The 26,474-nt window shown below is 36.5% G+C and overlaps 1 protein-coding gene across 1 annotated transcript in view; it reads left to right on the top strand.

The window, feature by feature from the left end:
- Positions 1-25,591, top strand: part of NUP35 (nucleoporin 35) — a 36,399-nt gene extending 10,808 nt beyond the window's left edge. Inside the window, exons 5-9 of the mRNA XM_082658761.1 lie at positions 19,020-19,161; positions 21,813-21,882; positions 22,641-22,769; positions 23,834-23,998; positions 24,962-25,591. Of these exons, the coding sequence (XP_082514887.1) occupies positions 19,020-19,161; positions 21,813-21,882; positions 22,641-22,769; positions 23,834-23,998; positions 24,962-25,039 (584 nt within the window). The 3' untranslated portion in view covers positions 25,040-25,591. The remainder of the gene's footprint in view (positions 1-19,019; positions 19,162-21,812; positions 21,883-22,640; positions 22,770-23,833; positions 23,999-24,961) is intronic.
- Positions 25,592-26,474: the final 883 nt, after the last annotated feature.

Raw genomic sequence — 26,474 nt, 5'->3', positions numbered from 1 at the left:
TCTGATCTCTCTCTTCTGTTGTATCTCTGATTTGACTTTTCTGCCATCTGCTGTTAAGAGCTCATCTGATTACTTTGGACTCACTGGAATAATCCAGGGTAATTCTTTAAGATCAGCTGATAAATAACCTAATTCTGTCTGTAAAGTCCCTTCACAGCAATACCTGGATTAGAGTTTGATTGAATTACCAGTCAGTCAAACCAGAGGACAGAAGATTTGGGGTGATGTCTTTAGATTTCTGTCTGCCACATATATATAATGGTGAAAAATCTAGGATGTCACCTCTGTCTCAGTTACATACTTGAGGCGAAATGTTCTAGGGGAATTAGGTTTTAACAATCCTAATTTGATCAAATAGGCAGATGACAGTGCTTTGTTACGTGATAATGCTTTGCTACGTGACTATTTGTTATAATATTGACTATTCGGTTGAGTCAGTCAGTGATCCCAGAGACACTGAAGATGCAAAAGTACATGTTAAGTAATGTATTTTATGCTTTAAAGGATCTCTTAGTTTCCTGAAAAGCATGCATTGTAATATTCTGATTGATGTCAAGTGGAAGAGTACAGGATTAAAGTTAATTAAACCTCCTTTTGTTAATTTATTTTTTCTAATTCTGTAACTTCTATGAGGTTTTTGTAATTTTAGAAATCATATGTGAAAATATAAGAACTATGATAGGAAAAGATAACTGTCATAAATTGGCCACTGGGAGCCACTGCTACTTCTTATTTGAGTTTAAGGAATTTATGTAAAGTCTTAATGGGGCATAAGTGAAAAAGAATACTTTCTTTTTTTTTAAGAATACTTTTGAAAAGATGGGATAGACATGAGTACTGTCATGCATGGTCAATACCTAAAGAAGACATGGAAAAAGGGAGTTGAGAAAATTGAGGTAGAAAATGAAGACTTTTCACTTAGAGCTATTTTTTTTTTAATTTTAATTTAATTTAATTAGTTAATTTATTTATTTTTGGCTGTGCTGGGTCTTTGTTTCTGTGCGAGGGCTTTCTCTAGTTGTGGCGAGCGGGGCCACTCACTGTCGCAGCCTCTCTCGTTGCGGAGCACAAGCTCCAGACGCGCAGGCTCAGTATTTGTGGCTCATGGGCCTAGTTGCTCCGCGGCATGTGGGATCTTCCCAGACCAGGGCTCGAACCCGTGTCCCCTGCATTGGCAGGCAGATTCTCAACCACTGCACCATCAGGGAAGCCCTAGAGCTATTTTAAACTCTTATATTTAGTGTTAAATAAATGAAAATTTCTTGTATGATTTGTAAATTTTAACTTTCTGAGATTGGCACCTTTTAAAAAGAGACATCACAGGATTTAATGGCATGAATTGCTATTTTATGCTTAGGTCTTTGTATCCAAAGGTGACTTTGGTTAGTTTATAATTCTGAAAGTGAGGTTAAAAATCTCTTTTAGAATCTTATTTCTGGTGTAGAAAAACCTTGGTCATATAACAAAGTGGGAAATCTAGATTAAAGAATTTCAAAAACTTTTTTCAACCATTATCGCCTCTGATAAACAGTACTGAATGTTTGCCCTCTCTTTCCCCATCCTCACCCCTCAATTTTCTTCTGCTACTATTTAAATATTATGCTACTTTTCATCCTATTTTTATTTTAAAAAATTTATTTTTATTATTTCTTTAGTTTTTTTTTTAACATCTTTACTGGAGTATAATTGCTTTATAATGTTGTGTTAGTTTCTGCTGTATAACAAAGTGAATCAGCTATACGTATACATATATCCCTTCCTCTTGTGTCTCCCTCCCATCCTCCCTATCCTACCCCTCTAGGTGGTCACAAACCACCGAGCTGATCTCCCCGTGCGATGCAGCTGCTTCCCACTAGCTATCTATTTTACATTTGGTAGTGTATATATGTCCATGCCACTCTCTCACTTCATCCCAGCTTACCCTCCCCCACCCCCGTGTCCTCAAATCCATTCTCTATGTCTGCATCTCTCTTCCAGTCCTGCCCCTAGGTTCATCAAAACTTTTTTTTTTTTTAGATTCCATATATATGTGTTAGCATACGGTATTTGTTTTTCTCTGTCTGACTTACTTCACTCTGTGTGACAGAGTCTAGGTCCATCCACCTCACTACAAATAACTCAATTTCGTTTCTTTTTATGGCTGAGCAATATTTCATCGTATATATGTGCCATATCTTCTTTATCCACTCATCTGTTGATGGACACTTAGGTTGCTTCCATGTCCTGGCTATTGTAAATAGTGCTTCAATGAACGTTGTGGTACATGTCTCTTTGAATTATGGTTTTCTCAAGGTATGTGCCCAGTAGTGGGATTGCTGGGGCATATGGTAGTTCTATTTTTAGTTTTTTAAGGAACCTCCATACTGTTCTCCATAGTGGCTGTATCAATTTACATTCCCACCAACAGTGCAAGAGGGTACCCTTTTCTCCACACTCTCTCTGGCATTTATTGTTTGCAGATTTTTTGATGATGGCCGTTCTGACCAGTGTGAGGTGATACCTCATTGTAGTTTTTTTTTTTTTTTTTTTTTTTTTTGCGGTACGCGGGTCTCTCACTGTTGTGGCCTCTCCCGTTGTGGAGCACAGGCTCCAGACGCGCAGGCTCAGCGGCCATGGCTCACGGGCCTAGCTGCTCTGCGGCATGTGGGATCTTCCCGGACCAGGGCACAAACCCGTGTCCCCTGCATCAGCAGGCGGGCTCTCAACCACTGCGCCACCAGGGAAGCCCGTATTTACAGGTTGTTTTTTTTTTTCTCATTGTAGTTTTGATATGTATTTCTCTAATGATTTGTGATGTTGAGCATCCTTTCATGTGTTTGTTGACAATCTGTATATTTACTTTGGAGAAAAGTCTATTTAGATTTTCTGCCCATCTTTGGACTCGGTTGTTTGTTTTTTTGATATTGAGCTTCATGAGCTGCTTGTATATTTTGGAGGTTAATCCTTTGTCAGTTGCTTCATTTGCTGATATTTTCTCCCATTCTGAGGGTTGTCTTTTCGTCTTGTTTTTGGTTTCCTTAGCTCTGCAAAAGATTTTAAGTTTTATTAAGTCCCATTTGTTTATTTTTGTTTTTATTTCCATTTCTCTAGGAGCTGGGTCAAAAAGTATCTTGCTGTGATTTATGTCAAAGAGTGTTCTTCCTATGTTTTCCTCTAAGAGTTTTATGTGTCTGGCCTTACATTTAGGTCTTTAATCCATTTTGAGTTTATTTTTGTGTATGGTGTTAGAGAGTGTTCCAATTTCTTTCTTTTACATGTAGCTGTTCAGTTTTCCCAGCACCACTTATTGAAGAGGCTGTCTTTTCTCCATTGTATATTCTTGCCTCCTTTATCAAAGATAAGGTGACCATGTGTGTGTGGGTTTATCTCTGGGCTTTCTGTCCTGTTCCATTGATCTGTATTTCTGTTTTTGTGCCAGTACCATACTGCTTGATTACTGTAGCTTTGTAGTATAGTCTGAAGTCAGGGAACCCGATTGCTCCTGCTCCGTTTTTCTTTCGCAAGAGTGTTTTGGCTATTCGGGGTCTTTTGTGTTTCCATACAAATTTTTTGTTCTAGTTCTGTAAAAAATGCCATTGGTAATTTGATAGGGATTGCCTTGAATCTGTAGATTGCTTTGGGTAGTATAGTCATTTTCACAATGTTGATTCTTCTAATCCAAGAACATGGTATATATCTCCATCTGTTTGTATCATCTCTGATTTCTTTCATCAGTGTCTTATAGATTTCTGCATACAGGTCTTTTGTCTCCTTAGGTAGGGTTATTCCTAGGTATTTTACTCTTTTTCTTGCAGTGGTAAATGGGAGTGTTTCCTTAATTTCTCTTTCAGATTTTTCATCATTAGTGTATAGGAATGTAAGAGATTTCTGTGCATTGATTTTGTATCCTGCAACTTTACCAAATTCATTGATTCACTCTAGTAGTTTTCTGGTAGCATCTTTAGGATTCTCTATGTATAGTATCATGTCATGTGCAAACAGTGACAGCTTTACTTCTTTTCTGATTTGGACTCCTTTTATGTCTTTTTCTTCTCTGATTGCTGTGGCTAAAACTTCCAAAACTATGTTGAATAATAGGGGTGAGAGTGGACATCCTTGTCTTGTTCCTGATTTTAGAGGAAATGGTTTCAGTTTTTCACCATTGAGGACGATGTTGGCTGTGGGTCTGTCATATATGGCCTTTATTATGTTGAGGTAAGTACTCTATGTGCCTAGTTTCTGGAGAGTTTTTTATCATAAATGGGTGTTGAATTTTGTCAAAAGCTTTTTCTGCATCTATTGAGATTATCATATGGTTTTTATCTTTCAGTTTGTTAATATGGTATATCACATTGATTGATTTATATATATTGAAGAATGCTTGCATTCCTAGGATAAACTCTACTTGATCAAGGTGTATGATCTTTTTAAAGTGCTGTTGGATTCTGTTTGCTAGTATTTTGTTGAGGATTTTTGCATCTGTGTTCATCAGTGATATTACCCTGTGGTGGTTTTGGTATCAGGGTGATGGTGGCCTCATAGAATGCGTTTGGTAGTGTTCCTCCTTCTGCTATATTTTTTAAGAGTTTCAGAAGGATAAGTGTTAGCTCTTCTCTAAATGCGTGATAGAATTTGCCTGTGAAGCCATCTGGTCCTGGGCTTTTGTTTGTTGGAAGATTTTTAATCACTTTCTATTTCAGTGCTTGTGATTGGTCTGTTTATATTTTCTATTTCTTCCAGGTTCAGTCTCGGAAGGTTGTGCTTTTCTAAGAATTTGTCCATTTCTTCCAGGTTGTCCATTTTATTGGCATATAGTTGCTTGTAATCTCTCAAGATCCTTTGCATTTCTGCAGTTTCAGTTGTTACTTCTACTTTTTCATTTCTAATTCTGTTGAATCTATTTGAGTCTTCTTTTTTTTTTTTTCTTGATGAGTCTGGCTAATGGTTTAGCAATTTAGTGTATCTTCTCAAAGAACCAGCTTTTAGTTTTATTGATCTTTGCTGTTGTTTCCTTCATTTCTTTTTCATTTATTTCTGATCTGATCTTTATGATTTCTTTCCTCCTGCTGACTTTGGGGTTTTTTTGTTCTTCTTTCTCTGATTGCTGTAAGTGTAAGGTTAGGTTGTTTATTTGAGATGTTTGTTTCTTGAGGTAGGATTGTATTGCTGTAAACTTCCCTTGTAGAACTGCTTTTGCTGCATCCCATAGGTTTTGGGTCATCATGTTTTAATTGTCATTTGTTTCTAGGTATGTTTTGATTTCCTCTTCGATTTCTTCAGTGATCTCTTGGTTATTTAGTAGTGTATTGTTTAGTCTTCATGAGTTTGTATCTTTTACAGTTTTTTTCCTGTAATTGATATCTAGTCTCATAGCATTGTGGTCGGAAAAGATGCTTGATACGATTTCAATTTTCTTGAATTTACCTAGGCTTGATTTGTGACCCAAGATATGATCTATCCTGGAGAATGTTCCATGAGCACTTGAGAAGAAAGTGTATTCTATTGTTTTTGGATGGAATGTCCTATAAATATCAATTAAGTCCATCTTGTTTAATGTGTCATTTAAAGCTTGTGTTTCCTTATTTATTTTCATTTTGGATGATCTGTCCATTGGTGAAAGTGGGGTGTTTAAAGTCCCCTACTATGATAGTGTTACTGTTGATTTCCCCTTTTATGGCTGTTGGCATTTGCCTTATGTATTGTGGTGCTCCTATGTTGGGTGCATAAATATTTACAGTTATAATATCTTCTTCTTGGATTGCTCCTTGGTCATTATGTAGTGCCCTTCTTTGTCTCTTGTAGTGGTCTTTATTTTAAAGTCTATTTTGTCTAATATGAGAATTGCTACGCCAGCTTCGTTTTGATCTCCATTTGCATGGAATATCTTTTTCCATTCCTTCACTTTTAGTCTTTCTGTGCCCCTAGGTCTGAAGTGGGTCTCTTGTAGACAGCGTATATATGGGTCTTGTTTTTGTATCCATTCAGCCAGTCTGTGTCTTTTGGTTGGAGCATTTAATCCATTTTCATTTAAGGTAATTATCGATATGTATGTTCCTATTCCCATTTTTTTAATTGTTTTGGGTTTGTTATTGTAGGTCTTTTCCTTCTCTTGTGTTCCTGCCTAGAGAAGTTTCTTTAACATTTTTTGTAAAGCTGGTGTGGTGGTGCTGAATTCTCTTAGCTTTTGCTTGTCTGTAAATGTTTTAATTTCTCCATCGAATCTGAATGAGATCCTTGCTGGGTAGAGTAATCTTGGTTGTAGTTTTTTCCCTTTCATCACTTTAAATGTGTCCTGCCACTCCCTTCTGGCTTGCAGAGTTTCTGCTGAAAGATCAGCTGTTAACCTTATGGGGATTCCCTTGTATGTTATTTGTTGCTTTTCCCTTGCTGCTTTTAGTATTTTTTTCTTTGTATTTAATTTTTGATAGTTTGATTAATATGTGTCTTGGCATGTTTTTCCTTGGATTTATCCTGTATGGAACTCTCTGCACTTCCTGGAGTTGATTGACTATTTCCTTTCCCATGTTAGGGAAGTTTTCAAATATAATCTCTTCAAATATTTTCTCAGTCCCTTTCTTTTTCTCTTCTTCTGGGACCCCTATAATTCAAATGTTGGTGCGTTTAATGTTGTCCCAGAGGTCTCTGAGACTGTCCTCGATTCTTTTCATTCTTTTTTCTTTATTCTGCTCTGCTGTAGTTATTTCCACTATTTTATCTTCCAGGTCACTTATCTGTTCTTCTGCCTCAGTTATTCTGCTATTGATTCCTTCTAGAGAATTTTAAATTTCATTTATTGTGTTGTTCATCATTGTTTGTTTGCTCTTTATTTCTTCTAGGTCCTTGTTAAAATGTTTCTTGTAATTTCTCCATTCTGTTTCCAAGATTTTGGATCATCTTTTCTATCATTACTCTGAATTCTTTTCTAGGTAGACTGCCAATTGCCTGTTTATTTGTTTGGTCTGGTGGATTTTTACCTTGCTCCTTCATCTGCTGACCATTTCTCTGTCTTCCCATTTTGCTTAACTTACTGTGCTTGTGGTCTCCTTTTTGCAGGCTGTACGTTCATAGTTCCTGTCGTTTCAGGTGTCTGCCGCCAGTGGGTAAGGTTGGTTCAGTGGCTTGTGTAGGCTTCCTGGTGGAGGGGACTGGTGCCTGTGTTCTGGTGGGTGGGGCTGTATATTGTCTTTCTGGTGGGCAGGACTGCGTCCGGTGGTGTGTTTCGGGATGTCTGTGACCTTATTATGATTTTAGGCAGCCTCTCTGCTAATGGGTGGGGGGTTGTGTTCCTGTCTTGCTAGTTGTTTGGCATGCGGTGTCCAGCACTGGAGCTTGCTGGCCATTGGGTGGAGCTGGGTCTTAGTGTTGAGACAGAGATCTCTGGGAGAGCTCTTACTGATTGATATTACTGGGGCCCAGAGGTCTCTGGTGGTCCAGTATCCTGAACTTGGCTCTCCTACCTCAGAGGCTCAGGCCTGACACCAGGCTGGAGCACCAAGGCCCTGTCAGCCACATGGCTCAGAAGAAAAGGGAGAAAAAGAGAAAGAAAATAAATGCATAAATAAATAAAATAAAGTAATTAAAGTAAAAACATTTTTAAAAAGTATTAAAATAAAAAAGTAATTAAAAAAAAGAAGAGAGCAACCAAAGCAATAAACAAATCTACGAATGGTAACAAGAAGTAAAAACTATACTAAGATAAACATAAAAATTAGGAACAAGTCAGTCGCAGGCAGCAAACCCCAAGGGTACAGCTGCTCCCAAAGTCCACCACCTCAATTTTGGGTTGATTCGTTGCCTCTTCAGGTATTCCCCAGACGCAGGGTACCTCAAGTTGATTGTGGGGATTTAATCTGCTGCTCCTGAGGCTGCTGGGAGAAATTTCCCTTTCTCTTCTTGTATGCACAGCTCCTGGGCTTCAGCTTTGATTTTCGCCCCAGTGCTGCGTGTAGGTTGCCCTCAGGCTTCTGTTCCTGCTCAGACAGGACAGGGTTAAAGCAGGGGCTGATTAGGGGGCTCTTGCTCATTCAGGCCGGGGTGGGGGGGTGTATGGGTAAGGTAGTTAGTGACAGAGGCCGTGACATTGCCACAGCCTGAGGCACGCTGTGTGTTCTCCCAGGGAAGTTGTCCCTGGATCATGGGACCCTGGTAGTGGTGGGCTGCACAGGCTCCGGAGCGGGTGTGGGTAGTGACCTGTGCTTGCACACAGGTTTCTTGGTGGCTGCAGGAGCAGCGTTAGCATTTCATTCCCGTCTCTGGTGTCTGCTCTGATAGCTGCGGCTCATGCAGTTTCTGGAGCTCGTTTAGGCGGTGCTCTGAATCCGTCTCCTTGCACACTCCATAACAATGGTCTTTTGCCTCTTAGGCAATTCCAGACTTTTTCCCTGACTTCCTCCTGGCTAGCTGTGGCTCACTGGCCCCCTTCAGGCTGTGTTCATGCAGTCAACTGCAGTCCTCTCCCTGGGATCTGACCTCCCAAGCCCGAGGCTCAGCTCCTAGCCCCCACCCACCCTGGCTGGTGAGCAGACAAGCCTCTCGGGCAGGTCCACACCGATCTTCTGTGTGAGAACCTCTCCACTTTGCCCTCTGGCACCCCTGTTGCTGCGTTCTCCTCCGTGGCTCTGAAGCTCCCCTCCCCCGCAGTCTCCACCAGTGAAGGAGCTTCCTAGTGTGTGGAAACTTTTCCTCCTTTACAGCTCCCTCCCCAAGCTGCAGGTCCCATCCCTATTCTTTTGTCTCTGTTTTTTCTTTTTTCTTTTGCCCTACCCAGGTACGTGGGGAGTTTCTTGCCTTTTGGGAGGTCTAAGGTCTTCTGCCAGTGTTCAGTAGGTGTTCTGTAGTTGTTGTTCCACATGTAGGTGTATTTCTGATGTATTTGTGGGGAGGAAGGTGATCTCCACATCTTACTCCTCTGCCATCTTGAAGGTCCACCTTTCATCTTATTTTTAATTAAAATTTTTTTTTTCTTGAGAAGTTCTTTCATTTATCTATCAGCTCTCTTCTCAGGTGGTATACCACTTATATGTACTGAACTAGAATCCTTATTTGTGTTAGCATATTATTAATGGGGTAAGTGTGATATTTAGATTATAGCAGTTTTTGGCTGCTTTTGTTGATGCCAGGAACTCAGAATTCTGTTAGCGTTCCCAGAAGGCGGATAAAGGACTAATTTATCTGTGAGGAAACTTTCCCTGACACTTCTTTTTCTTATCTGGGTTAGCTGTTCCTTGTATGTGCTCCTATAAAGCTCTCTCTGCTAGGTTCTTATCTTTCTCCATTACTGGGTTATGAGCTAAAGGGCAGAGATTCCTTCTGTATATCTTCATTGTTTACCTGTGACAGAGCTGGATATAAAGGGACCTCAGTAAATGTTGGTTGACTGAACAGATTGATGGATATAAGTTGTGAGTTGAATGGTGGCCCCCAAAATGATATGTTCACATTCTCACTCCTGGAACCTTGAATATTGCTTATGTGGCCAAAACATGATTAAGTTAAGGATCTTGAGAGGGGTAGCTCTCAAGGACAGTTTAGTGAGTTAAGGAGACAGGAAAAGAGGGGAAGATAATCCTGGTAATTACCTGGAAGGGCCCTAAATCCAATCACAAGTGTTCTTAGAGGCACAGGGAAATTTGACACAAACAGGAAAGACACAGAGGAGAAGGTCACATGAAGTGAGGCAAACTTTGGTGTTGTAGCCATAACCCAAGGAACACTAAAACTTACCAGTGTCACCAGAAGCTACAGGGGCCAGTAATGAAGTATTTCTTAGTGCCTTCAACAGGCGTTTGACTCTGCTGAAAACTTATTCTTGTACTTCCGGCCTCCAGAACTGTGGGAGAATAAATTTCTATTGTTTTAAGCCACCCAGTTTCTGGTAGTTTGTCACAACAGACAGAGGAAACTCATGTATGTATATTGTGTTTTGAGGCAATGACATCCCAAAACCAAATGATGATTGGAATATTTGTGTCCATCTTGGCATTGCGTAGTTTTTCTTTGATAATATTGAGTCACCACTAGCCTTAATCTAGATTATATTGGTTTCGTATTGCTGCTGAAACAAATTATGACAGATTATAGTGGCTTAAAACAACTCAAATTTATTATCTTAAAATTCTGGAAGCCAGAAGTCTGGAATGGGTTTCAGTGGGCTAAAATCAAGGTATTAGTAGGGCTTCATTCTTTTCTGGAGGCTCTAGGGGAGAATCTTGGGGTTTTTTCCTGTTTTCCAGAAGCTGCCCATATTTCTTGGCTCCTGGCTCCCTACCATCTTCAATGCCTGCGATGGCTAGTTGAGTCTTTATTTCACATCATTCTTTTCCCTCCCCATTTATGGATCCTTGTGATTGTGTTGGGTTCACTCTGTTAATCCAGCATAATCTTCTTGTTTAAGATGAGATGATTAGCAATCTTAATTCCATAGCATCCTTAATTCTTCTTTACCATGTAATATAACATATTCACAGCTTCTGGGCATTAGGACATGGACATCTTTGGGGGCCCATTTTCTGCCTACCAGGTAAAGTTTTTAAAATTAGTCACCAAAATTTATTTAGTTTCATGCCAGACTAGCCATAGTGCCATTTATTGGTCTCTAATTTTGGTGGGATAGTATTTTATATTTTAGTCAAAAGAATAAATGCAGATTGTTTAAAAAAGTCAAATAGTACTTAAATACTTATAATGAAATGCAGCAGTCTTTAGCTTTATTCCTCACAACTAGCCAGTCCAGATCTTAGAGCTCTTCCTTTTGGAATTTACCTCCACTTAACTAAATGAGAGGCTGTATTAGCTTTCTGTTAGCACTGTGACATATTGCCATGAATTTAGTGGCTAAAAACAACTCGGATTTATTCTCTTATAGTTCTAGAAGTCAGAAGTCCAAAATCAATTTCACTGGGCTAAAGTCAGGTGTTGGTAAGACTGGTTTTCTGGAGGCCCTAGAGAGAATCCATTTCCCTGCTGTTTTTTGTTTGGTTTTTTTCCAGTTCCTAGTGGCTACCTATATTCTTTGGTTTGTGGCCCCTTCTTTCATCTTCAAAGTATATTGTATCACTCCAGTCTCTTTCCCATCATCATATCACCTCTCTTGTAAGGACAGTAGTGGATATCTTGGGGGTCCACCTGAATAATCCTGGTTAATCTTCCCATCTCAAGATCCTTAATAAATGCAAAATCTCTTTTGCTATATAAGGTAACATTCATAGGTTCCAGGGATTAGGATGTAGTCATCTTGGAGGGCCATTACTTAGCTGTATATGATTATATTGCTAATTCTTTTTTTTTTTGGTGTTTTTTTAAAAAAATTATTTATTTTTGGCTGCGTTGGGTCTTTGTTGCTGCACGTGGGCTTTCTCTAGTTGTGGTGATCGGGGGCAACTCTTCATTGTGGTGCGAAGTCTTCTCATTGCGGTGGCTTCTCTTGTTGCAGAGCACAGGCTCTAGGCACGTGAACTACAGTAGTTGTGGCATGTGGGCTCAGTAGTTGTGGCTCACAGGCTCTAGAGTGCAGGCTCAGTAGTTGTGGCACATGGGCTTAGTGGCTCTGCGGCATGTGGGATCTTCCCAGACCAGGGCTCAAACCTGTGTCCCTTGCATTGGCAGGCGGATTCTTAACCACTGAGCCACCAGGGAAGTCCTATTGCTAATTCTTTCTTTTCTTTTTTTTTTTTTTCTTGCAGTACGTGGGTCTCTCATTGTTGTGGCCTCTTCCGTTGCGGAGCACAGGCTCCGGACGCACAGGCTCAGCAGCCATGGCTCACGGGCCCAGCCGCTCCGCGGCATGCCTTCCCGGACCAGGGCACGAACCCGTGTCCCCTGCATCAGCAGGTGGACTCTCAACCACTGTGCCACCAGGGAAGCCCTTTATTTTCATTTTTAGTATTGCTATATTTATCTTAATGTAGGGGAGATAAGATATAATTATCTTTAATTACCTTATCTGAATATAATTAAAATATATCAAACTTTATTCCTTTGTCAGTGTATTATTATGATTATGTAAGCACTGTTTAGTTTTGCACCAAGTAGTATTACTATAATTTATTCTTTCTGTAAAATGTTAATTTTTTGTTAGTTAATAATTGTTTCTTTTTTCCATTTGTCTAATTTTTCTGTGTGCCATTTGCTCATATTTTAAGCAAATATTCTGCTGCTATGATACATATATATCTTTTTAAAAATGCTCATAGTTTCAAACACACCTTTGTTTTGTTTTAAACTGAGAACTTCTCATTCTCAGCTTCTTTTTTGGCTGTTTCCTATATCAGCATGATGTACAGCTATCATCTTAGGACTTGCCTTAGCAAGTTTCTAGAGTTGAGCTATTTTTCCTAGTTAACATGTTTTCTTCTTAGTTTATTTCCTAATTTTGGTGAAGAAATATATGAGTAGCTTTCTAAGAAAGCTTGCATGGGAAATTAAATTGAAGACCTTAAGTTTGAAATGCTTTTTATCTCCCTTAAAATGGATTGCTAATTTAACCAAGTATAGAATTCTAGGTTGGAATTTTGGAGGCATTATTTCTTTGCCTTCTAGCTTCTAGTGTTCTGCAGAAGTCATTTGTAGTGATGATTCCTGAGTTGTTGTATGGGGATTGGTTTCAAAAAATTTAAGATCTCTGTAGGGTTAGTGTTTTCAGTTTCACAAATGTGCCTTGGTCTGGGACTTCCATTTATTTTTCTGGGGAATTTGTGGATCCTTTAAATCAAGACACTTACCCTGAGTTCTGGGAAACTTGCCTGTATTTGATAATAGCTTTCCCTCTGTTTTGTCTGTTCCCTCTTTCTGGAATTTCTTCTGTTTGTGAGCACTGCAAAGATTTCTAAATTTCTACTTTTTCTCTGCGAGAGTGTGTTTTATATTTGTATTCTACTTTCTGAAAGATGTCCACAATCTCAATTTCCAACACATCTAATAATTTTTTATTTTATTTTAATTTCCAGTAACCTTTTTTTTTTGTTGTTCTCTTAATGTACTTAAAATGTAGTATCCTTTTCTTGTTTCATGGGTAAAATAACTTATCAGTGAGGTACATGTTGGTCCTTTATTCCTGCTCATATTTTCTGTTTCCTTCTAGTTCTTTTTTTTTTTTTTCCTCTCTTTTTGTTTTTTTCACCTCTTCTGCCTTTCTTGGTGAAATGAGGCACTAAAAAGCTACTTGGAATCCATGTGTGTATGTGTGTTAACAATGGTAGGAAGGGGGACATTGGTGGAGAGAGGCTGTTTTGTCTCTTTTTGGGCTTCACTGTAGGAGGATTGGACAGTTAGGTAGATTTTTGTTTGGAAAAATCTCTGATTTTAGCATATATAGATCTTTCTCTTAAGTTTCCCAAAGAATAATTCTGTAATATTCAGTCTTAATGTCTAAGCTGGTGTTCTGAATATAGAAAGGGAGAAGTCTTCTTTTCTTTTTTTTTAATTAAAAAAATTTTTGATCTTTATTGAAGTATAGTTGCTTTACAATATTGTGTTAGTTTCTGCTGTGCAGCAAAGTGAATCACTTATACATATACATATATCCACTCTTTTTTAGATTTCATTCCCATTTAGGTCACCACAGAGCATTGAGTAGAGTTCCCTGTGCTATACAGTAGGTTCTCATTAGTTACCTGTTTTATACATAGTAGTGTGTATATGTCAATCCCAATCTTCCAATTCATACCATTCTCCCCTTGGTAACCATAAGTTTGTTCTCTATATCTGTGACTCTATTTCTGCTTTGCAAATAAGTTCATCTATACCACTTTTCTAGATTGTAAATGTAAGTGTAAGTGATATTATACAATATTTGTTTTTCTCTTTCTGATTTCACTCTGTATGACAATCTCTGGGTCCATCCACGTCTCTGTAAATGGCACTATTTCATTCCTTTTTATGGTTGCGTAATATTCCATTGTATATATGTACCACATCTTTTTTATCCATTCCTCTGTCAATGGGCATTTAGGTTGCTTCCATGTCTTGGCTATTGTAAATAGTGGTGCAAGGAACATTGGGGTGCATGCATCCTTTTGAATTCTGTTTTTCTCTGGATATATGCCTAAGGGTGGAATTGCTGGGTCATATGGTAACTCTAATTTTAGTTTTTTAAGGAACCTTCATACTTTTCTCCATAGTGGCTGTACCAGTTTACATTCCCACCAACAGTGTAGGAGGGTTCCCTTTTTTCCATACCCTAGAAGTCTTCTTTTCAATATGCAGATTTTTACTTATTCTTTTACATAGATTTTCTCCACTGTGACTGGACCCACTGAGTCCTGAGCCACTGAGATTCCTTTTCCTCAGGGACTAAAACCTTGGTCTCTTGGTGGTGGAGTGGCTGGGTAAGATGAGGAAGGGCTTGCCATTTCATCCCGTATTATACACTCTTAAACTAGTTTTCCTTAATTTCAACGAGGAGCCTCTTTCACACTTTTCACAGTTTCTGTGTTCTCCAAAACCTGGGACTTTCTAGATTGACTGTCATTAGGTGTCTGACAGGGATTAGAGATGAATACAAGTGTTCAGGTCGCCATATTGTTTTGGTTATTCTTGTATTCATTGTTCAATATTATTCTGGGTACAAAGACTTTGTCAAACTGAAGAGTCTAAGGAAACAGTACCTACAAGATTGCTCTCTCTTCAGGTGCCAGCTGCAAGTTTGGGGGTCCCCAGGACCACCCTCACTTCAGACCTGCTGGCTGCAAATTCAAGCTTTCCCAAGCCCACTCTAAGGTTGGATAATTCACTGGAAAGACTCAGGACCCACTGAAAGTGCTACACTTACGGTTACAGTTTTATTATAGAGAAAGCAGACAAATTAGAACCACCTAAAGAAAGAGATGCATAGGCTGAAAACAAGAACTTCCGTGACATGTTACCCTCCTGGTATTGATATATGGCACTACACAGAGTATTGGCTAGTAGGGAGCTTACTGGAGCCTCCATGTCCTGAGTTTTCATTGGTGTTTCATTACGTACAAATGACTGATTGAATCACTGATCAAGTGGCTAAACTCAGTCTCCATTCCTTCTGCCCAGAGGTGACCTTTTTTATAACATGGATGGTCTTCATGGTTGGTCTTTATGGCGTGACCTACCCTCACCAGGAGTCACCTTGTTATCATAAACCATCAGGTGCTCTTGAGGTTGAGGGGCCTGCCACGAGTAACAAAAACACTCCTGTCGCTGGGGAAATTTCTAGGGTTTAGAGGTTGTCTCCCAGGAACCTGACAAAGGCCAGACATCTCTCTGGGCTGAGGCCAAATTCTTTATTATACATTGTGCTACGTTGTTTCATGGTTAGAAGGTAACAGCACTGCCAGGAACCTCTTTTTCTCCCAAGTTTCATATGCCATGTGTCTGTTTAAAATTCCTACTCTTTTAATCTCTTTTATTTTCATTTAGGTTAGTTGTCTATTTTGAAATAATTGAATGTGGTCTTCAATTGAAGACATTTTCATAAAGGGTAATAAGTTATTTTGCCCTCCACTTCAGTCTGATCTTAAGACAGAGTAGTGATTTACAAAGGGAGACACATTACAGTTAAATTTGATGTGGTTTGCTAGGCACACTTTATTTTCATCTTATAAAGCATTGCATGTGAGTACCAGAAGTCTGATTGAAAGGAAGTAAAATCAGTGGAGCAATGAAACGTTAACAAGGTGGGGGGCAATTATGCTAAAGTTATGTAAATAGTTTTAGTTTATGTATAAGTAATTATGTTTTTCAGAGTAGTTGACAGGGCAAAAATTAGATTGCTTATTCGTTTGAGACTTAATTTTGATTTGTTTTATTTTTAAAAGTCATAATGGTAGTCTCATTTTGAGATTTCCATTTAATTTCTTGCTTGAAGGTTATTACATAATGTAGAACTAAATTGTACCTTCTTAATGGTAATGCAGGACATAAAAATTTTGAATTGGCTTTAGGTTTTATACTAGAATGCCTTTTACCATCTTTTTTGTGTTAAAGGCATGTCTTTGTAGTAAGAACTAAACTTATTTAAGCTTATCTTTCGCTTGCTTCTCTTTATTTCCTAAAGGGGTAGTTGATAAGTTGGTTGATTAGCAGACACTTGTCAAAGTGGGGTGGTTCATTTTAAATCAGCCTCATTTTAGAAATGTTTTGTACCTATTAAATGCATCCGTGGTGATGAGGAAAAGAAGAATTGCTAGGAAAAAGAAAAATTGCTAGATGTATTATAGCATGTATGCAGTTTGACATTCTTTTCAGTTATTTACTTCGTATTGTCTCTTTTAAGCATGAACTCAATTTTAAAATTAGATAAATCTGTAAGACTGAGCCATGTAATGTACTAGGATTCCATGTCCTTCTTGTACATCTTTTTGTTTTCTCTAGAGTTAATAACTGTTACATACTTTCTTTTGCTTGATTACTATTGTAAAAATATTTGAATATTTGTTTCTCATTGCTAAATTCTTTTTTGCCTGGTTACTCAACAGCAGTCAGTTTTGAGCATCTTTATTTTCTAGTAGGGTCTAGGATAGTGTTCTGAATCAAATAGATTCTTTAATAAGCCTAGTAGATCTGAGGTGATCTGAAATGTATTTTTATTTTCCCTTAAGGAAAGGCTACATTAATGGGTTAAATTAGATTAATTCTGGTCTCTAAATTTGACTCCAGATGAAGTAAAGGGATTCAAGTTGTATGGCATAAAGAATTAAGAATTTTGAAATCCTTAGATGACCATATTTTTCCTCTTTAGTTAGAATCACATTGTTGCATTGTAGTTTTTACTTGATTGATGCCTTTGGCTTTTAATTCTGTTGAGGGTATAGTTTCGGTTTACTACTGTTCGGAGGCAAGAGAATGGACATCATTCCTGGAAGTCTTTTATTTTAGGTTTGACTGAATATATTTGTGCTGTTGATGCAAAAGAATAATTGTACCAAGTGCATCACTTATAGTATTGAAGTTATATATTGTTAAAACAGTTAACTTTTGTGAGTTCTTGTCTACCTAAAGTTTCATTTGATTCTTGGAGTAACATGTTAAGTCTTCTGTCACAGGTTAATTTATGGATATAGTAAAGGGAAACTAACATTTAGTAGAGTTAATGAGATATAATTGACATTGTGACATTGTGACATTGTGTAAGTTTAAAGTATACAGTGTGTTGATTTGATACACACTGTGGTCATTTTGATATTACAAAATGACCAGTGTCTTAGCTGACATTTTTCATCACGTCACTTAATTACCATTTCTTTTTTTGTGGTGAGAACCTTTAGATCTACTCTCTTAGCAGCTTTTAAGTATATAATACAGTATTATTAGAGGTAATCACCATGCTGTACTTTAGATCCCCAGAACTTATTCATCTTATGACTGGACGTTTGTACCCTTTGACCAACAACTCCCCATATCCCCCAGCCTCCGGCCCCTGGTAGCCACAAGTCTACTCCTTCTGTGAGTTCTGCCATTTTTACATTCCACATATAAGTGAGGTGATAGAGTATTTGTCTTTCTCTGTCTGACTTCTTTCACTTATCATCATGAACATCATGCCCTCAACATCCATCCATACTGTAGGAAATGGCAGGACTTCCTTCTTTTTCATGGCTGAATAACATTCCATTGTATATACGTGCCACATCTTCTTATCCATTCATCTATTAATGGACCTTTAGATTGTATCCATATCTTGGCTCTTGTGAATAGTGCTATATTGAATATGGGAGTGCAGATGTCTGAGATCCTGTTTTCATTTTCTTTGGATATATGCTCAGAAGTGGGATTGCTGGATCATATGGTAGCTCTGTTTTTAATGTTTTTGAGGAACCTCTATACTATTTTCCATAGTGTGTGCAACAACTTTATTGTCCTGCCAACAGTGCACAAGGATTCCTTTTTCTCCAAATCCTCACCAGCACTTATCTCTTTCTTTTTTTTTGATGATAGCTGTTGATGAGGTTATATCTCATTTTGGTTTTGATTTGCATTTTCCTGATGATTAGTGATATTGAGCACCTTTTTTGGGTACCTGTTGGCCATTTGTATGTCTTTGGAAAATGTGTATTTAGTTCCTCTGCCCAATTTTTAATTGGATTGATTTTTTGTTTGTTTTTTGCTATTGAATTGTATGAGTTTCTTATATATTTTGGATATTAACCCTTATGTATATACATGTTCCTTTTCACCTTTCTCTGTTATTATTTTTTTCCTGTAAGATTTTCTGTTTTCTAACATACTAGGTATTTACTTGTCTTTCTTCCACTAGAATTTAAGCTCTATTAGAGATTTTTCCCCCCTTTGGTCTAACTTGTTCATTACTGTATTTTTAATACCTAGAATAATGCTTGGTGTACATTTAAGTGCTGAAAAAATATTTCTTGTATGTGAATCATTATTACTACTCCAAAGATGAAATAGTCTCTGCTTCTCAGAAATGTGTGGTCTCAGTAGGACAGAGCCTCTGAGATAAAAGGAACACATAAAGTGTTTAGCTTGACATGTTGGACGTGAAGTACTCATTAATTGGTAATTATTGTTGAAGAATAAGAAAAGAAAGAACAGAATCAGACATTTCAGATAGAAATGACCTCAATAAAAGAAAACTGCGTTCACATCTTAGGAACTAGGGTAGATACTGTTTAGGGGTACATTGAAAAAATAAGGTTGGAACTATATTGTGGAGAACAACCAAGACATTTGGATTTTGTTTTGTGTGTAATGAGGAGTTACTGAATCTTTTTAAGGCAGAGGTGTCATAATGAAAGTGGTAGGTTTGGAATATGAAGTCCTTGAGGTTGACTGGAGATCCTTCTGCTGTAAGTTTAACTGGAAATTAATAAAACATTTAGCAAATTTATAATAAATAATAAAACATTTGCAAAATGATAAATTATGCTCAAATTTTAATGACTTCCTCTCAAATTGTGTGGTAGTATATAATTATCATTTGATTATAGTGTGTATTTTGAATTATTTATGGAATTGCCAACTTTTAATGTACTTTCCCATTTAAAACTAAAGCTTTGATATTTTAAATCAAGATGTTTATATTGGTAACTAACTTACTAAATACACTAATATAGGGCAGAGTGTGTTTAGTCCAGCAAACATTGGTCAACCACGAAAGACAACATTATCTCCTGCCCAGTTGGATCCTTTTTATACTCAAGGAGATTCTTTGACATCTGAAGATCACTTTGATGACACTTGGGTGACTGTGTTCGGGTAAGGTTTCTAGATTATTTACTTAAAAAAAAAAAGCTCTCACATTTTCTAATGAGTATTATCAAACATAAAAAAACTAAAACAGTGGCACAGCAAACACCCATATGTACCGACCACCTAGATTCTGCAGTTGTTAACGGCTACATTTGTTTTATCTACTATTAATTCATCTTTTTTGTTGTTGGTATATTTCAGAGTAAGTTGCAGACATCAGTACATACCACCTTGACATTTCAGCATGTATTTAAGTAATGTTTGATTTTTGTATTTTAAGTAATGTTTTAAGTAAGGTTTAAGTAATGTTTGATTTTTAATAGTTTTTCCATCATTTATCTGTGTGCCTCTTCTCAGATTATCTTCTCTTGAGCACATTTGCTGGATATTGGAAGAGGGTTGGTTGTCCCTTTAGACTTAGGAAGCTCCTTTCTCTCTTTGTTGTGACTGTGTCTATGCTTATATTGGACTTAACCAGTTTTGAACTAACAGATTGAATTTCATTTGTATATATATGCATACTATTTCACAGGGTTGATACTTTCTAGCTACAGAATATTGAATATTAATAGAAATTGTGCATGACAGTCCTAGTTGAATGGAGTTTTAGATCTAATAAAGTACTTTAAAGCGTCTTAGAGATCATATTGCATCATTTACATATGAAAAACCTGAGATATAGACAGATTAAGTGATTTACTGAGAGGCTTACATCTAGTTATTTAGTAAAGCTTCATCGAAAACCCAGGTCTTTTATTTTCAGGCTGTGATTGTTTATACTGTACTACATAAGGTTGGTTTCTGAAAGTGTGATGTCATACTGTTACTGGACCTTACTATATTTAGTTTTGGGGTTTAAAAAAATATAAAAACATGTGAGCTCCTTGAAGGAAGAACAATGCCCAGTAAATAAATATTAGTGGACTTTATATATTCAATTTATTTAAAATTCAGAAGAATGTGTAAGAATATGGTGAAAAGTTTTCCTTCCCACTTTTTCCCCCAGATAGTTTTTCTCCCTTGTAAGGCAGTAATTGCCACCTGTTTTTTGTGTAACCTTTCAGAGAGATTCTTTGTTACTGATTCTGTTTAGGTAGTAATCAGGGTCATTGCTTTCCCTTGTTCTCCAGAAAGGGCACGCTCAGCCATATGTCCATAGCAGTTGGGCTGACTGCTGCTGCTTCTTTTTTTTTCTTCCCTTTTATGTGTTTAAATTTTTGTATTCTCTTGTGAAGTAAGTGGCTGTATGTTTTTGAATGTGTCTGTCCACTCTCAAGTGTTTTTCAGGTTCAGTAGTAATGGTGTCATTTTTAAGATTCCTCAGTAATTAGATAAATTACTTGAAGTACTTCTGTTAGCCCTTCATTTTTAAGATGTACACTTTCCCAGCTATTTATTTTCTGTTGGTTTTATGTTTCAGTAACCCTGCATATAAGTTTAATTGCAAGCACAGAAACATTTTCTTCTAAGGGATAAAATATTTTATTTTGATTATTTATAGGGAAGTACATCTAAAATATATTATATATCTTCTTCCTTTGATAATTTAACTTTTTCCTGCTGATTCAGGGTCATCATGAAATACCATTTATTGTTGTAGGGTGATTCTGTGACAGGATATTCTGCTGCTTCTACTCAGAGTGGTCCTAGACTCTTGGAATTATGTTTTATTTCTCAAGTGCCTGCATCACTTGCAACCATTATTTCTCCCTTTCGTTTTAATTTTTTTTTAGTTCTGCTTGCAGGCATCCTGACTCATTTGTTGTTTTCTTTGGGATTAGAAATCTTATATCCAAATTTACGTAACATAAAATAAATTTCCAGTCCTGAATGCAGTGAGTATTTTAGTCACATAGATTTTAACGTGTGGAGTTTCTCATTTATTTTTGTGACTTACATTTTTTCCTTTAGGTTCTAATCCAAGCTCCAGATAACTGAAGTTACTGGTTAAGGAAACTCCAGATTTTCAAGCTGAAAATAGCTTTATTATTTGGACTATAAAAGTTATATCTCATTGTAATATTCAAAGCATACAGAACTTTATAAAGAAGAAAGTAAAAATCACTTAAAATTTTCCCATACAGAGATATGGCTATTAAAATTTTGGTAACAGTCCTTTTAATTGATTGTTTACCATTGATATTGGTTCGGACTGTATTTTTGTTTCAGGAATACATTTCTGAATTTTCAGGTAGTGCTCAATATATATTGATATGATTCTATATAATTTAAAGTTCTTTCCCCTTTAATAACCATAGTAGTATATTGCAACATTTCCCTTTCTCTCTCTCTCTCTCTCATGGACGTGCACACACACACACACACACACCCACACACCCATGTAAAATAAGTTATTTACAGAACTGTAACTTCATAGTACTTTTCTAAGGATTATGATAATGACAGTGAGAGTAGAAGGTGGAATTTGGGGCTGGAGAAAAGTGGCTGAGTCAAAATTAATTTTAACATAATTTGCTTTTGGGTGATGGGCAAATGAATAGATTTAGCTAATATAGGGGAAAATAGGATGTTCAGGGTCTCTTATTAATGTACTAGACAGTTAGGGGGAGTATATTGTGAAACACTTGTAAGGTAATTTGCATTTGTATTATCGAAGTTGACTGTTCAGACAACTTTTTGTCCCCCCCCAACCCCAGGTTTCCTCAAGCATCTGCTTCCTATATATTATTACAATTTGCACAGTATGGAAATATCTTAAAACATGTGGTAAGTCTTAATTCTTTTCATTTCAAGATTTAAGCTGAGGAAAGATAACCTGTGAATTGAGGGAAAACTTTGCTGCTGAATGTTGTCTGTTTTTTTCCAAACTTGAAAATTTTTCTTTTTTTTAAAGTTTTCATAGGATGTATCTATCTATTGGAGTTTGGAAGGCTGGTAGTTGCATAGTATTTGATAAAAAGGGATAAAGAGAGAAGATAAGCAAGAGAGTGAGAGTTTCAGGTTTCCCCCTTTTAAAAATAGTTCACAGTCTCTTAAAAAAGATCATGCCAAGTTTTCCAATTTGAGCTTGTTTTATTGGGGATAAAGGAAAAGGGAGATGTTTCTAACTTAGAGTTCTTAGAGCTTTTTTAGCTTGCCAGTTATAAATAACAAATCTTTTTTCTATTACTAGAAATTGACTTAACTCCTATGCAAAATCAGATTGATGAATACAGTTTTTAAAAAATTTCATAGCAAGTGTTGATAAGACCTTTTTATAAGAAACATTATCTTTTGAGAATTACTTTGCTTTCAGAGAATATTTGTCACATATTCTTTATATAAGAGATTTGAGAACTATTGAAATGTATTGAAATAGTTTAATAGGATTTTTGTTGAATCCTAGTATACAGCTTTTTACAGGGCATCAAATAAAAAGTGGAAGCAGATTTATTTCATATGTTTCTGTTTTCTAATAGAACTCATTAAGTTTAAATTTTGTATACTTTGTATTTTAATTTAAGAGAAAACTTCATTTTTTGCAGATGTCTAACACAGGAAATTGGATGCATATTCGTTATCAATCTAAACTGCAGGCCCGGAAAGCTTTAAGCAAAGATGGGAGAATTTTTGGAGAGTCCATCATGATTGGTGTAAAACCATGTATAGATAAAGTAAGTTATTGCTGGTGTAAGGAAAGCAGTTTAATTTATATGTAGTGCACAAGTCTAAGTACTAACATTGGTGGTTATGGCACTTTGCTTCACTGTGCCTCTTATTTTATAAAATGTGATGGATGATGTTACAGCACTCTTTTATGGTAAGTCAAAGATATTTAGTCACAAGACTTTAGAGGTAATACACGCCAACCCCTTCACTCTACAAATAAAGAGGCCAAGGAGACTTAGGTAACTTACCCAGAGTTGTTAAGGTGAAGCCTACATTCTAGGTCTTTTAACTTTTAACCCATTCCCTTTTTTGTGCAAAGCAACTTCAAATTCTTTACCTCAAAGGAGTGGTGCTATTTCAGAATGAAATATTTCTTAAGAATGGTAACTGAGGGTTAACTTCTAAAAGCTGAAGCTTTTTATTAGTCATTTCTACTTTAAAATATTTAAATATTATTATATATTTGTATACTGATAAAATAATCCTGGGCACAATTTAAACTTTGTGGTTTGTAAAATCATGATCATTCTTTAAGTAAATATATGTGAACTTCTGCTACCTACCAGGCACTGTGCTTGGGACTTACGTATACACACTAGTGCACGAAGCAGACATGGCTCCTGTTATCATAATCTAGGATCACTGAGTAGTTGTGTAATTATTACGTTGTACTGTAGCAGGTGTTTGCAGAGGCTAGAGGAAAATTTGGGGTTACTGGATACTAAAAAGCACTGGACTTTGATGCCCCACACCCCTCAGTTTCCCTAAGAATTCTTTTTTTCTTACTGATTTTCCGTAGTGTTTGTTAGGAGATTCTTACTCTTGAGAGTCTATAGTTTTCTTGAGGATATTTGAGGTCATTCAAGTGAGATTTCTGGTTGAGCATTAGATCTCATATGCTAGCTGAGAAGCACATATTGTTTTCTCAACCCTAAAGTTATTTGAAAGTTTAATTAGATTAAATAAAGTACGCTACTTTTAATGAAGTTTTCTTTGTAAGTAGGACATAATAGTGGATGATATGTATTATGTTAATAAACAGAGAAGTTCTTTGTCTTTATTTTTCTAGAGCGTTATGGAAAACAGTGACAGGTGTGCTTTATCATCTCCATCTGTTGCCTTTACACCACCAATCAAAACCTTAGGTACACCAACCCAACCTGGAAGTACTTCTAGAATTTCTACCATGAGACCTCTTGCTACAGCATACAAAGCTTCTACTAGTGACTATCAGGTATTTTAAAGATTGGATAAAAGAATATACTTTAAGGGCTGCAGTACTTAGCATGTTTAACTTTTTCATTGGATTGATTTGTATGCCATTAAATATTTCCTACTGAAGTTGATTGGCTTGATGAAACCTATAAACTTTGCATTTTTAAATTTCCTATTTTAAAAATTAGAATTTTAGCCAGTTGGAAATTTATCTTGAGTTTTTAAAAAAATTCTTTGCCATTTTAAAAAACATTTTGAGAGTTAATTAGTTTAGTTTTTTCTAAGGTATGTTGCATACGTAAAAAGTTTCTCTTGTGGACGTCTCTGGCATGAGGGAATGTTAAATCCCTGTTAAATTGATAACTAAATTTGATGGTGTTGCAAATGAAGAACCTCAGATTGGAAGTAGCTTTGGTTATCAAAAGAAAACATTGACCAGTCCCCATTTCAAAACTTCTTATTTCAAAAAAGTTTAAAGGAAAAGTTCATTATATTCATTGAAGAATGCTAGAAGTATTATGACTGTCATTCACCATGCTATTGTTGCCTACTTAATTAGCCAGTAGTTCTGAACTTGCCTAGCTGCAGACACAGGTCCTGAGATAGCAAATAAAACACTTTAGTAGGGCAGTTTGACTTCCCTTGAAATTTGGGGATCATTCTAGAACTGGTTTAATTTTTCCCTTTAGTTTTTTTTAAACTAGTATTTTAAAGTCCTTATCTCTTTTAGCTTTTGTGGTGTTTGTTCAGTTTACTAATTTAAGGAGCAGATGTAATTTGCCTTGCCAAAGGAATACAATTTTGTTATTCTTAAAAGCATAAGGATGTTCCAAGCAAGCCTATATTTTAATTTTTAAATATATAATTTATTGTTGCAAATCCACTTTAGTGTTTGGCACTTTTAAATTAGCCATTAACTGAAGAATTGACTATGATACTAAAGAAACCATAATCTTACAATTGTGTGTGTTTTTTTTAATAGGTTATTTCTGACAGACAAACGCCAAAAAAAGATGAAAGTCTTGTATCCAAAGCAATGGAATACATGTTTGGCTGGTAATACAGTAAGAGCTAAGAACTCAACTACAAAGGAGAAGGTTGCCACAATAAAACAGACTTAGCAGGGTACTGCTGGGTTTCCTTCGGTTAGTTATATAACCACTCTTGACTATCGAATAGCTGTCTCATACTTCCTTTAGAAGCCTTTTTCTTAAAGGATACAGCATATTTGTAGCTCGCACTTTAAATGATGCTTGAGATACATTTTAAAGAAACAAAAAATCCCTGTATATAAGATTTTGTGCTTTCTGTGATAGTGCATGCTTAAGTGCAAAACACTCATTGATTATTGTAAGTTATGTAATTGAGTTTGTAGTGAGGCTTTGTAGTCTTCATGAGTTGGTGAGGTGAATTTCATGACGGGTAACTGTACAGCTGATTCTAACAAGACACAAAGATTATAATTAATTTGAATTATGGTCTTTTAATTTAGATGGTATTTAATATTTTAATTATCCTTGTTTATATTTGTCCTGTCATGAATTGTCATCTTTCAGTCTTGTAAAACCAACACAGCCTTTTAAAAAACCTACCGAAGTTTCTTGATAATAAACTTGTCGATTATATGTATTGAGCAGTTTTTGAAAGGGTGATTTATTAATTAGTACAAGAAGTTTGAAGTCTTCGCAGAAATAGAGAAAATATGTAATGAACCTCCATCCACCTGTAATCCAGCTTTAATAACCATATAACCATCACTATTTTCTTAATTTCTAATATCCAGTCCTTTTAAAAATTTCCCAATTGTTTCCAAAATTTGTTAAATTTTATGTTTGGTTTGTGTGAGTCTCTGTCGAGACTAGGTCTACACAGTGTATTTGGTTTTGTCTTTGGAGTGTCTTGAAGTTTAAATTAGAGTTCCCCTACTTTTCCCCACCGTTCAGTACACCATGATTTGTTGAAGGAACCATGTGAGTTGCCTACAGAGTGCACCACAGACTGAATTTGATCTAAACAAGAATAGCGTTCTTGTTTAACTAGTTCTGTCATTTGTCCCATATCCTAGAAGTTATATCTAGAGAAGGTTAATTAGATTCTGCAATCTCATTTTTTTGAGCAAGAATACTTGATAGTAGTATGGTGTACTTTATGTCAAACGATGAGGCATTTAGTTCTGGTTGTCCCACTTTTAATGGTCCTCAGGTTGTTCATTGGGCATGTGGGCAAAAGCCAAACACCATCATTGGAAAGTTCCCCATAAACTTTTTACATAATGTATTTAAAAGCATGCATTAATGATACTTGCCTGAATCAGTTATTTCATTAAGATTTGCAAAATGAGGACTTTCCAAACCTATCATTCCTGTTGCATTTATTAGTTGGAATTCTTTCATATAGAAGAAACTTGTCGCATCCATCCATTAGGGCTATTTGGTTATCATGGAACACATTCATACCAGGATAGCAGGATAAATATTTAATTCGTTTCCTTTATC

This window comes from Grampus griseus (assembly GCF_964374135.1).
Source record: "Grampus griseus genome assembly, chromosome: 7".
Lineage (NCBI taxonomy): Eukaryota > Metazoa > Chordata > Mammalia > Artiodactyla > Delphinidae > Grampus > Grampus griseus.
The sequence above is the reverse complement of the archived record's forward strand: the minus strand, read 5'-3'. Positions and strand labels throughout refer to the sequence as shown.